We start from the raw sequence: 14,626 nt of genomic DNA on the forward strand, positions 1-14,626 counted from the left end.
ACAGACATGTTTGCGCTGCTAGTTTTTTTTTTTCGCCACCGTGTACATCGTGTCTTGGAGGAACTTGGAGGATGTACGCGTGATTGTTGCAAACATCGCTATTATCTGATTTGATCGCTTTATATACTCTGCAAAGGGACTCGAAAGAGAGACAACACGGCGTGGCGGTTTCTACGTTACTTCACGCACGAGTGAGCTCCTGACGTCTCTCAAGTCTCTCTTGAGTTTTGTTAAAAAATGTTAACCACGCAAATATTTCTCAAAGGCAATGCGATTCGCTTTATAAATGTGAAGTCCGTTTACACAGTGTACAACATACAAAATCAATGTTTGCCGTAATAATTGTAGAGCTTGCGCTGAAAAATCGATAAACTCCACGTTCAGTAATCCTAAGGTTCATTAAACGTTATTGATATAGTTACAAAATTAATACGACCATTTTTATTACCATTCACATTAATACACTATGTATCGTATATAGACTAATTACTACTTCATCTAACAAACGACAGGTTATAGAAATCTCTACATCCTGATTCGGTAAAATTCAATTTTTCTCTCGCTATCTTGCCAACAAAATTTTCACCGATGTCATTTGCTAGAGGCGTTTAGAATCCACGCTGCGATGTCTAAGGTAAAATATCGACTTTTATACGCGCGAGCTCTATAAATTGTCATGTAGTGGTACGTCCGTACGTTAAAGGTAGCGTTTGTCTCTACATTTGTCTCTTTTCTATCAAAGTCTAACATTGACGAGAAACATCTGACAGATGTTCAATGTGTATTACAACACATAAACTCATGTTGTTTTTTGTTTTTAATGTGATAAAGTCGCTCGTGTTCACGCTGAACTGTTTAAATTATAGATGAATTCTGCTGATTCTCTGCAATATTTATTACACTAAAATTTGTATCAAAAAAGCGGGAAAAGAATTTCCTTAAATAGCATGAAACTACATAAAAAAAATTGATTTTGATAGCAATTTCCGAGATTGTTTTATAAAATCTACATGAAAAATACACACAAAATATATTGCGTACCGAAATTATTTGCATACAATGTTGAATTTTTCGACATGACATATAAACGTACAAAAATAAATAGCCATATAACAGATTTTCTTTTGCTGTTCTGCTATTTTTCACGTTGCACGATTGCACAATTTGTTCAATATAACGCGATGAAACACCCTCTTTTTATGCGCCAATTAATATTTCTTCACCAATATAAATAGTAATCCATATAAATTAATATTTCGTCATCAATATAAATAATAAATATAATCTTTTGACATTATTAAACATTGCCAAAGCAGATTAAAAATTTCGATGTGGCAAGTGATTCTCATAACTATTTTCGAAATAAATGGATAATGGCTATTGTAATGTTAACAAAGCAAAGAGAATATCATCAACAAAATTCATCGATTTTGGCATTGCAGGGGGACACATCCCCGTGTATTGCTAGGTATTTTGGCAAACGATTTGACGACAAACGCACACGTAGGACAACGCTTTTACAACACATCCATTTGTATATCGCGAATTCATGCCGATTAAACTCTTAATTCGGTAAGTACTTGATCGAAACATTCAATATGTCTAAAAGAGATTGCGCTATAATACTAGATTTCGTATCCTTCTCTGTTTTATAATCGTCTTTATATTTTACATGTTTTGAAGCTCGTGTTAACATCTAGGAGCCGTGCGAGTTTCTGCTTTTGCTCATTCACTGTCATCGAAAAACGATTAATCTGGAGATGAGAGTGATTTTGAGAATTTAAGCACACATTCAATACAATAGTTATCTATGATAACAATAAATACAAATTTAAATTCTGATCATTTATTAAATTATTAGTTATTATTATATTATATATTTCAATATTATGAGTTAAATAGAAATATTATTGATTATTTGTATAAATAATTATATTATTATGACGATAAATATATTTAATTATTTATAATATTTATCAAGATAGAAATATTGCTGCTCAAATCAGTGTATATGTATATGTATATTAATAATTTGTGTATTTAAAAGTCTAATGATTAAACATTTCTATAAATTCGACAATTATTTCATTATGAATTTAATACATACATTTACATAAGCACATAATCGCCAAATTCTTGTTTATACCTAATAGCATTAAAATGATTAATTTAACGATAAAGCTTTGTGCACATTAAACATTCAATCACTCGTGTTCCCAGATGTTTCATATCACGATCAATAGAGTATAATTCCTCCCGATAATCATTTTGATGATTTTAATCATAAAGATTTTCGGAAGTGAAATGAGTAACGCTCTGCTCGCACGGCGGTTTTCTACGATTGATTGTACGAAAGCTTTTTTTTCTTTCTTCAGACAGAAATCGGTTGCGGTGTCGCATAGACGTTTTTTATTTTTTATTTATCTCTTCCTGACGTGTGCGAAACCGACGGACGGAGGTGTTCGTAAGCTCGCGATTAATCGATGTAATTACGTAGCCGGCCGATTCGCGCTCGATCGCGATAATTAATCGGCAGGACGTGTAGACGTCCTCGTGTTATAGTCGCTGTGTCGGAATAAACCGGCGATGCATTGGTAAACTATCAAATTAACGGCTGCGCAAATGCGATGGCCGGGGGAGGAAGAAGGACTGGTTCTAGCGCTAATAGATTGAATTAATTTAACGTACGACAGGTCTCGGTAGCGTTTGAAATTTTGCGTGTTAATAACGCTCGGAAAAGAAACACGCAACTCGTTGCTGTGGAAAATTTTCGCGGCTTTGGTACATTTCGGAACGGCGTTATTTTATTGCCGATGATAAATATCAAGATTGATGCATATTCCCTTAATCGGTTTACACTTCCACGAAAAACCTCAATTTCCTTGAATTTTTTGAAATTTTATGGCTACACACACGTTTTTACAGATAATAAATAACAAATCCCGCGTATTAATATTTACACTGACGCTCATTGTCAGATAGCGGCAAGAACAATGTATTATATTATATATGTGATTCTACATTTGCGTATATTTTTCTTCAACAAGAAGATATAAAATCTCTCTCTGTAGTAATCGTGTAATTTTTACAAAGTAGACTTATACAACATACGTCGTATGTATGCAACTTTTTATTGAACAAGCAGTCAGCAAACAGTAATTGTTTTTTTTCTATGTTCACGTTTGTACCGATTTTTCAACAGTATATTTCTTGAAGTATAATACATAAAGGAACACCCCCGATTGTGGCGATTGCGTTGAAAAAAAACGAAATGGCGTACACCGTAACGCACATTTCTGCTAGTGATTGTACGAGTGCTGCTGTATGTCCTAAACAAGTTATATACAACGTGCTAATAAATTTAAGTTGCTCTCGAGCCGCATCGACGACATCCTACAATCAATATCAGCCGATAGGAACCAGTGCCGTCAATAACATTCCAAATTCCTCATATTTTAACGGTTAAGCATTATCAATATCACAATGTTACACAAAACTGTAAATACAAAACGAATATAAATTAATACCAATTTTTCAGCTTATGTTATATGTTATGTTTCAGCTTGTTTCAGTTTTACATTTTTCTGTCTAATATTCTCGTTAATAATTGTACTTATATTTTTATACAATACGTGTCTTTATAAAAATGTTGTTTCAATTTTTGTACAAATGTTAAGTAACTATTTAAACGAATGTTTAAACGAGCCTTTAAGCCAATATCCGCGCGAGAGAGAACTGTGAATCCATATAAATATTTCTTTAATAGATACTGCGCGAATATTTGAACAGCTTTTAAATGCAAACGTTTAGTCCAACATGTAATATTCAATGCGCGAGTAAGATTTATTGGAATAATTGCGGCATTCCCGTTAATTGTACATTTTGTGAAAATATCTCTCCCACATACTGCTCGAATGTTCAAATTGCTAGAACCATTACTACCAGTTGGAGAAAGGTGCGCATACCAGAATGGCAATTACGCGGTATCAGAATGTTTAAACAACGTGTCATGGCATATTCACGGCACTGGTTGAACTTGTGAATATAGTGAGCGTTGCTTTTTTTTACTAGCTACAACACAGTCTTGTCCTTAAATTTTATTGAATAAATAGCTCGAAGAAATTTTACGACTGCTAAGGGAGCGATAGGAATTCCACTAATAATCTCGCTCCATATTCTTCGCTAGGATTCTCTCACGTCTGATAGGATATCTATCGGAGTACTCGTGAAAGCATGGTAGAAACAAAAATGCCGAAGAGCAATGGAAAGCAAACTAAAAATAATTGGCAATAAATTATTTGCGACCAGCGCTGACGGAAAGGTAATGCATCATCGTACATATTTTTGCAAAATTGTTCTTTCACACAATTTTCATGAGAAATGAAAGCGAGCATACTGGCTGCAATGTCTCGATGTTTCCAATTGAAATATGCGATAACAAGAGTGAAATATCTTTTTGATTGGTATTTGTTGCGAAATATGCGATAACAAGAATGAAATATCGTTTTGATTGGTATTTGTTGCATATTCGTTATTAAAATGTTGTGAATTATTATGAAGTATTGTATAATACGTTAGAAAATATAACTCGAAATATGATTGAAACAGAATACTCAACATAGAGTAATAAATCTAAAATACAACAAATACAGTTTATGTTATACTATGCATTTTACTGCATGCTAAAATTATTCAACGCTTTCACGAAATAGCTCCCGGATAATATCGTATAAAACGCGATCGATAATCTTGTATTTTCATTTTCCCCAAAATTCGAAAACCTACAGTAGCTTGCACTACGGTTTTTCTTATTTGTCACGATTGCTAAAAATCGCGCAAGCTCGAAGTAAATTGTCGCTATGGATAAAAAACTACTATCTCACTACAGATTATGGATCAATCGAGACGGACTTCCATCTCGCAGTTCTTTTTCCTAAAATTAGTTTTTCAAAAACACGCTTGTGTGTGTGAGAGTAATCTTCTATGTAGCTGACGCTTATCTTTGTTCTATTAAAGACAGCTAGATTTATCTTTCTCTATCGATGCGATTTTTGCAAGTTATCCGAACCGCGACAACGCAAGCGATATGGTCCGTTTGTCTTGCTAGAGGGTCACTAACATTTCCATATTACGTAACAATTTTTGCGCACGATCAGTGAAAACGTGCAGCAGGATTATGTCAGTCACATCTTGTCAGTCACTGAGGACTTTACTTTCCGCGAATAACGCTCTGTCAGAGCACTCGACTTCTGTCAGCTTTTCTTAAGCGTCGTCAACTAAGCGTTTGCATAAGATTGCCAGCTCATAAAACATCCTCCGTGAGCGATGAAATTTAAAAGGCAATTTAGCTATTATTATTTTATCAACGAATCACGAGGACCGGAACAAACGAGGGCGCGGGGGCAAATAAAATAAAACGATTGGTGGAAGAAAGTCTCCAATATATAAAATATTTTCAGGAATATGAAGAAATGAAAGATCAGATTGCTCGCGCTTCGTCGCTGCGGAAAGATCAAAGATAAATATTACATTATAGAAGTGGAAACGAGAATTGGATAACTATATCGAAGATTGAAATTATTCTGACATCGAAATTGATTTCGATTAAGCGAGGTATTAAGAGAGTTTTCTTTTATAAAACACATATATAACATTTGCCATACATATGCGGGCTCGCTCGCCTTAACCGACCATGTTTTACAGTGACGCTGAAAATTGCGATCTCCTGCACTCATCCACACATACACATACACATACACACATACACGTCACACGTCATACGTCACGCTTGTCAGTATATCCGTTATGTACGGTTAATGAATTATACGTATTATTATATTATATACAAAAGAGACGATGCGAGAGAGAGAGAGAGAGAGAGAGAGAGAGAGAGAAAGAGATAGAGAGAGAGGACGCCTTGTTTTCGTTCAGCTGCTCCCCTGCACTTTTCTCTTTCTTTTCTTTACGCTCTTATTCTCGGCTTCTAAGCGTGCTTATTCCCGTGTCTGCGTATGCATCGTGTGCATCGTGTAGGGTAATGAGAGAAAGAGAGAGAGATAGATAGAGAGAGAGAGAGACGGTCAGTGTGTGTATAGGTGTCAATTTATCAACTCGTTATACCGGCGTCTTTGGCAGTTTCCTGCGCGTTGGCGACGAGGGCGTTTTGTCCGTTTCGGTGTCTGGAAAAAATATTTCAAGATACATCGTATCAGTAATGCATGATAATGACATCCTCGATTATTTTTCCGGCGACTGTGATGGTGAGAATAATTATTGAGAATGATTGAAAATTGTTTCTTCCCATTTTGCATTTCGTAAGTACTGATAGTCTAGGAAGTATAAATGTTGAAATGGTAATTGTTACCTAATCAACTTGGTTTATGATAAAGTTTTGATTATATAAATAATGTACTGATCAAATCAAATATTATTATTATATAAAAATATTATTATTATATAAAAAGTCATTGGAAACCTGAATAATGTTATATGTTTATGATGTTTTATCCGAATGTGTAAACGGAAAATCAGAAAAATTAATAGGATCGAAGAGAGTCGTGTATGAAAGCTACACATTTCTTATTGTAAATGCAGATAACTATAAAGGAACGCTTCTTAAATCCTTCATCGCAGGTGACTTTTTAGTTTTTAATGGCAGATTATTTCAAAATCATCGTAAAATCACGTACTCTTAAGATTCACGTGCAGAAACGTGATCGTAATACACGAATATAGCGATTCGCTCAGTAAATATTCAGAGATACGAAAATAAATCCGTCTTGCGAGTATTTTCGAGGTCAGAACGAAACCGTGTCACCGGTCAGAGGCCATTCTCGTCCCCACGATATTCTAGAACACCGCGGAACTTTTATCCGCTGTATAAAAAGTCATGTCGCGCATTATTCGAAGGCATTTATTTTCAGGAGCAGATGGCTGAAGCACACCATCGCCTGCCACCCTTCAGATTTTCTTTTTTGTGACAATCCACCTTCGAGATGACCGTTTTTCATCACTAACCTTGGCCATCATAAAATCGGCTATAAATGCAGTTAGCAGTTTATTTCGACGGTCGTTATTGTATAAGCGATAGGGAACATTTGTCTTTTGACTCTTGAATGCACGATTTTCCTCATAGAACCCGTATTTCGAGTTTGAAAATCAATAAGTATGCTTTGAATAGTCAACTTATAAGGTAGAAATTGCACAATTAAATTTTGTTTGTACGTGTTTTTATCTCTTTTGTAAAATAGATAAATTTGTATAAACTTGATGCTTGACATAAATGACGTATAATTAAAAATATACATTACTCTAATAAATTTTTATAAGTTTTCCATAAATTTCTATAAAGTTTAAGCTAAAGAACTTTACGTATTTCAACTTAAATAATAATAATGTTATGTGCATTTTATGCGAGTTCTGTCGATTGGTACTCACCCATCAGCAGGCCCAAATTTGGAGGTGTTTTGCCGGCTTGCGGATCGTCCAGCAAGTCTCCAGTGCTGTTTCACGAGAGGACCGTAGAAATCGGTCGTTGAGGAAACATGAGGTGAATATAGAGGATCAATTTGCGGTTAGGTCTGTTTACGATCGTCTCACGGTAATACACTACTACGTGCTGTATTGACTTACATATCGGTCGCATGTTCTACCACCAGTTCCGCCACATCGTCGGTCCGCTCGATTATTTGCTGCACCTCTTCGAAGCTACGGTCGATCAGAGACACGCCGGACCATTCTAGCACCTATAGGCACAACCATTTCGTGGACACATGTCAATATATATGTATTATATAATTTTATATATACAGGGTGAGCCATTTTAAGTAACGCATTGATTTTTCTCGAAAACCAAATCTTGTATCGAAAAATGTTTCAGGCAAAAGTCGTTTGGTTCGAAGGGGGCAAGATGATAGCATTATCAATTTAATTGTAGATGGCGCCACTTTAGAGATTTAATCATGGCGGCCATTTTTTTAAACGGAAGTTGATTTTTCTCTCTAAGTGAAAGTTGTAGCTGATAATGAGACGAATACAACGGTTTTTTGTTTTTTGAAATTGGACCATTTTTCAGTGAGTTACAGCGTTCCAAAGTATACTGTTTTATAATTTAAGTATACACAGAAACCAAATCTTGTATCGAAAAATGTTTCTTACAAAAGTTTTATGACTTCAAGGGGGACATAAGATGCTGCCACTGATTTGACCTTGGGTACACCTGTCAAGGTTATGTGAAGGTTAACTTTTGTTTTTAATGGATCTCTTTATTTCTCATTATACAGTCTTGTAGCTTACCTCGAGAGCTTTTCAAAACGCTATAATAAAGTATTTTTTCGTTAAATATTATTCGAGTTATGAGAACTACAAGTTACAGTACTGCAGGAATAGAATCGGGATTTCAACATCGCTGTCTCGGTGGAATTAATGTCAAGACACGTCTCGGTAAGGCAGCAGGACCGAATCGCGATCAGTCGTTAAACGCCTGGTTCCGCCGGGTCTTTAAGTACTTTAATTACTTTAATTACTTGAGCGGATTGCCGTCGGAAGGGACGAGGACGGGTGACGAGCCCACCGCCAAGGGCGACGGTAAGCTGCAAACTTTCGGAGATGAAGAGGGAGAAGGGGGAGAGGGATTCACCATACTAATCTCTAAGGCTGCTCGGCCAAGGGGACATTAAGATTAAGAGCCCGTCCGTCTTAACTCGACAGATGCCATTTGTCACCGCGTAAGACCGAGAGAGAGCTGTGAAAATTGAAATGCAGCGATTAAACGCGGCTAACGCGTGTTTACCATCGGGCGCACGATTGGTGGGTTTAATAAATTTGGCTCTTCAATCTCGGCTGAATTTTCACCGGCGCGGATTTGGATGAAGCGAAAAACGGAATTTGGCGACGGAATTTTTCCTTGTTGCTCGTTGTTCCTCTTCGTGTGTCGCATCGTAATCCGCCCAACGTGCAGTCGCGTTTCAATTTATTTTATACTCGGCGGCGGAGCGGCTGTACCGTGCGTTAATTAATGAGAATCGGATTAAACGTTCGACCGTAATTATCTCGGAGCGGAAAACTTACTGCAGCGAAAGGACGAAGTTCGCGAAATTCTCCCGGCGTTTTCCCATTGCGAAATATCGCGCGTATGCACGTGTCAATTGCTATTCAAACACCGAGTCGTCGAGAAACTTGCGCTCGCGGCGCATTTGTTTCAGTTACCGCGCATTGTGAAATCGGAAAATATATTCATCTCCGACTTACTGCATAATGATGTCTAGTGCGGGTTCTTTGAGGGACGCTTCACGATGAGCGTCAATTACGGTGCTCGGCGGCTTTCAATTAAACCGCGAGTGGAGTCGAATGCAAATCACTACGTATCAGCAGGAAAGAAGTACGTTCAAAATCAATAACGCTGCGGCAATATTTTTCTCTTGCGAGGGAACAGAAATGTAAGAGCGTAAAGTGGAATTGTGTAAACCGCACTTGAAAAATATCGACTCCCCAATAATTTTCTTGAGTGTTTCGAGATCGCGTTATCTCTGTTCCTTCCTCGGAATCATTCGCCGCGTTTCGATTATCAGACTCGCTTCAGTTAGCAATCGTGTGCTGCCTCATCCATACGCGTCCTTCACTACTACCACACGCGCGCACAATTTTCTATCTCGGTGCTTTAGAACGAGCTTTCCAGCTTCCACGGTCACATTGTGTGTATCCACATGGACTTTTTTTCCCCTGACTGCCTCGAACTCCTCTAAAGGGAAGATTGTGGACGCGGTAACTGGATGTAGGAAATGACGCGCATGAAAGCGATCAGCCGCCGTTCCGTTTTTTTTCGCGATTCTCGTTTATCGTACGATATATTTTATCCATTAACAAAAACAAGGAAAAAAGGAAAAAATTCAATATGCAGTCGCGACACACCGAAGAATATTCATGGGATATTCATTGCGCGCGATACAACGCCACGAAGTTAACTAAAAAAGGACGTGCGATTCAAAAGCCGATTGATCTTTACAATCGGCAGCTGGGAGAGTTAAAAAGGCAATGTTATCGTGGCATGTGCGGGATACAGGTCGCTGAATTGCGGTATTCCATATATATATACATATATGGAAACAGTAACATTTACTATAGGCGTTGTTAGGGATCAGAATTGCGCTAGATAAACCGCGAGTTCGCGTATTAACATGAGCATGATTTCCTATTGATTTTCACCATCCGTCAAAAGATGGTTGCGGCTACCCGTATCACCATTCAGCTGTGGTAACTTTTGAGACAGTAAATGCTAAGATTAAGAGTAGCCTCACCATCTTTAATTGTTTATAACTTATAATAAATGACAAGCGACAATTAAAACTTTTTGCAAATTGGTCAGAGCCATATCCTTGATAATATGTGATCATTGAAATCAGTGAGGTCGATTCTAAAGCTTTTAATTAATCCAAATCTAATTCTACAGATTCTCTCTCTAATTTTAATTTTAAATTAAAATTTAGTTTGGGTTAGGTTAAAATTTTTTGAAGATGAGAACACAGGGAGAGGGGTGGAGTCCTTCCCCCACACACGTGTTTTCTGTGGTAATTTATGCGAAAATGAACGCAGTTTTATATTCCAAACATTTTGGTAAATATTAAGATGGGGTAACCATTGTTTAATTGTTCATAATTTTTGCAAATTAGTCTCTAATCTTAGTATATTACTTTTGAAATTTATTCAGTCGCTAAATATCGCCGAGACAACTCATTAACCGATAAGTGTCTTGATCTTCTGAGTATTAAGCACGAGGGTTGTACGCATATTACATTTACTGTTATATTGTTATATTAGGCAGTAAGCCTTGATTAACAATGTTAATGAACAATAACATGTTCCGTTAACCGAGTTTCCGCGCTCATTATTTCTCCTGTGTCGATACCACGCTCTGAATTCAATTGTGGGCGCACAATCTATCCTGTGAATCGCATCTGTAGAGAGCGCAGAACTGACCTATTTTGGAAAGACGCATTGGCTCTCAGAAACATTTTGGTGCTTCGATTCAGGGAATTCAATTTAATTTTGCCTGCTACTGAGAAAATGGATATTCATAATCTTGCACGGACGAGACTAGTGGTCGAATCAGTTATTACGTTACCAGTTTGAATTTTGGGCGTAATGGGGGGGGGGTGGAATCGTGTCTGAGATTTGTATTTTTACGTAGTAATTAATTGCTATTTACAGAAGAGGCGCGTGGACTCCCCGCATCAGCGGGACGAGAGGATCGTTATTCTCATGATTGATTAAATTAATTACTGTTACTTTAAATATTCAGATATTGTAATTCTAAATTCGATGTTCTTTATCGCGTCGACTCGCAGGAATTAAATCGCAGGATCACGTTAGTAAACAGTACTGATCATAAGCGGATTCGGCACGTATTGATCCGGACAAAACTAATTGTTTTCTTCCACAAAATTAAAAAATGAAACTGTTTGTTGGAGTTTCCATTTAAAATTTTTAATCTAATCCCCGTTCCACCCACGCAACAGGGGGTTGAGGGAGTAACCTTCATTCCAGTTTGAAGGCCATACATTTTCATAACAATTATCCATAATTATCCAAATCCATACAATTCAAGCACTTGATATTTAATAGATCGATAATGGTCTCTCACGTGTCACGTCACGTGTTCGCACGCGGCAACTTCACTACGTACGTACGTACCAACTTCATTACGTTGAGCGATGACGCGCGATGCACTGTGTCATTGATTTTTGTTTTACTCGATTAACGCAATACGTTTTGTATTTTAACTGTTATATTTCAGTCGAAATTGCACGCATGTGAATTATGAAAATCCTTTACGGCGTGCCAATTTAATTGGAAGTTACAAGAATATGCGCTCGCGCATATGTGACGCGAACTAACCTCCAATATGGCGCGTCTTCTATAAGCTCTCATATCGTAATCGTACCTACGCAGTATTGCGCACGCGAATGTAAGAATTACAAATTAAGAATTAATTAAGAATTATAAATTACATTTAACAATTGCATCAAACTCATTTCTGTTTCCAGATCCAGCTGAGATCGGTAATTCATTTGTTACCGGAGGTTCTGGTTCGAGCCAAATAGGATCGGCTTGCAGGTATGGTCACAAATCCACTATATCGTTATATGTCCTTTGTTGTAAAAAAATTAAGATATGTCCATTAATTAACCTAAAAATATTCGATGTTATAATCATATTGGTATTTGAAGATTAAATTAAATATTTATTTATCAGCGTCGGTTAAATTTCTCCTTTTGAAGTTTTACTGACGATGAGATAAAGGAATGACGAACAAGAGAATGAAGATGAGAGATTATAATTAATATGAATATTGTATCCATAAAGTTAAAAATCATAATAATTAACCTAAGATGTCGCGGATTAAGATCGAAAGAATTAATACATTTGTGCATATGCATTACGTTTTCATTTATTAAATTTGCTTTTAATCGACGGCATAATTGTTATTTTAGAACGGAATAGCAGAAGCGATCCCGTGTGAGTGTGGCCGTTCAGTGAGTAATGAGTGAGAACATCTTTAAGATAATGGATATCTGCTTCTTTTAATCTTTTGCGGTCTATATTATTCTAGACATATTATTTTGTTCTTCGTGTTGTTCAGTAAATGTTTTTATATTTTACATAAATTGTGCACATGTCACACACACACTTGAACGAACAGTGATATAATTTCCAATTTTCTCATTTAAACTTTCATGTAGATCTTCTCATGTCAAATTCATCTATATTAAAACACTGTTTTCATTGCTATAAAGCGAAAAATATAGAAATAATTAAAGCATTAATATTTCTCTAAATTAATTAAATAAATATACTCATAAAGTTTTTAAAATGTATATACACAAAATATAATAACTTACCTACCTAAATATAATAACTTATACCTATCTAAATTATTTCATTCACAACAACAAATTAATATTCTGTCATGAATGTAAATAATCGTCCGCATACCGTTTCAAAGCAATATAACATATCGCGGAAAAATTATACTAGGTTTAGAAATATTTATAATCTATATCTACTGTAATAGAATTTTCCATTCGCGACTCGATGAGGCACATGTGAAATTAAAAATCAGAAAATTATTAGATTTAATTTATGAAAATACGAAAATATAAGAAAAGTTATATTCACTAGTATGTAACGAAGCAGTGAAACTCGAAAATATCGTGATTAGTTTGGAATTACTTCGCTCACATGCACATTAATGGATTTTGCGGTCAATTATTTTCTCCAAATTCTCTCGACAGACACGAAATATTGCCTGTATATTGCGAAGTAACTGAGCGTAAAAATTTCACGCGTCTCATAATTAATAATATGTTTACATACGCATTGTTAAATTTTGCGATTGACGGGGTTCGTAGTTCTTCTCTTACCTTTTGCATTTTACGTCGCAAAAGTGCAATAAACCAAACTGTGATAGAAAAAAAGTGTAAAAGTGCAAATCAATCGTCTCGTCACAGTTAATTGTTAAATAAATAAATTCTGTACATCGATATGAATATTAAAGAATATTATCGTAAATTTGTTAACAAAATAAGTTGTCGTGTAAATGAACGTATATGTAAAGTGTACTCGACAAGAGGTGTGACAAAGAAGTTACGATCTACAGAGAGAATACATAACCGCGGAGGATATCGAGGTCGCGCATTGGTGAGTATTCAATTCTAATTGTAATTTAATTCCAATAATAACTAATTTTTATTAAATAAAGTAGCAGTATAGTCATGTGCATAGTCTATAAACCGCACTGATCTGTAAAATATCTGATCAAAGCAGTTTAGCGTAAAGGAAATTAACAATAGTTACATGTTACAAAAAAAGATATGATTTATGCGAGTGAAATGAGTTGTTTTTTTCATATCAACACATTGTATGCGGGAACGAAAATAATTTCTTGAAATGTTTTACACTTATTATAAATTAAGTTAACTATAAAATTCGATTTTCATGCAACAAAAATTCTGTAGTTTTACTGCAAAATATGCAAATGCAGTCATAAAATGCTTTTGGTATTGTGGAACAAATATTTTTCTTGAGTGAAATTCACCTCATTTAATAGTAAAATTGATTTTTCTAGTAAACTTTATCAAGTTAAAATAAGAAAAATCCTTTTTTAGAAAATAAACTTGATTATGATTGATGAAGTATTAAACGAGGACGACGCGCATCAAATAATATTAAAATCATATTAAAATAATATTAAAATCACATTACTTTACTCCGCTGTGAATCATTCTAAGTTATTTTAATCTTATTGACATTCAAATCTCTTTCCCAATCCCCATCTCTCAAGATAAACTTTCGACTCTCGCATTTGACGTTTTCAATTCAATCAAAGGTATTGTTACATTTGCTTTTCCGAGGTTTATTTGTGCATAGATTGCATTGTTTCCAGTCTGCGGTATCGGATGTGAAATCTATTCCGTTTCATTTGTGATTTGTGTAAGAGAATGATTACATAAATTCAATTTTGTTCATTTATTGACGTATGCGGAATTTTACGTGAGAGTTTTAAAATATCTCACATGCTACTAAAACTGAATTTACCGATATCTACATGCACGATCTATTCAGTCGTGCT

The 14,626-nt window shown here is 35.7% G+C and overlaps 1 protein-coding gene and 1 long non-coding RNA gene across 10 annotated transcripts in view; one reads left to right on the forward strand and one right to left on the reverse strand.

Annotated features, from left to right (window-relative positions):
* The window catches only part of LOC105281988 (regulating synaptic membrane exocytosis protein 1), a 105,075-nt gene that overhangs the window by 24,109 nt on the left and 66,340 nt on the right, over positions 1 to 14,626 (reverse strand). For all 9 annotated transcript variants that reach the window (XR_003406802.1, XR_003406799.1, XR_003406798.1 and 6 more), the window contains exons 12-14: positions 7,633 to 7,745; positions 7,438 to 7,502; positions 6,121 to 6,179 (exon numbers count right to left, since the gene is read on the reverse strand). Coding sequence is in view for 4 of the 9 variants with exons in the window: in XM_026971226.1 (XP_026827027.1) it covers positions 6,121 to 6,179; positions 7,438 to 7,502; positions 7,633 to 7,745 (237 nt within the window). In the remaining 5 variants the exon portion in view is untranslated. The remainder of the gene's footprint in view (positions 1 to 6,120; positions 6,180 to 7,437; positions 7,503 to 7,632; positions 7,746 to 14,626) is intronic.
* LOC105281980 lies at positions 8,283 to 12,863 on the forward strand. The gene is made up of 3 exons (XR_894406.3): positions 8,283 to 11,962; positions 12,042 to 12,111; positions 12,489 to 12,863. It is a non-coding gene; the product is annotated as an uncharacterized LOC105281980 (long non-coding RNA).

Source organism: Ooceraea biroi, chromosome 7 (genome assembly GCF_003672135.1).
Source record: "Ooceraea biroi isolate clonal line C1 chromosome 7, Obir_v5.4, whole genome shotgun sequence".
NCBI classification, from domain to species: Eukaryota; Metazoa; Arthropoda; class Insecta; order Hymenoptera; family Formicidae; genus Ooceraea; species Ooceraea biroi.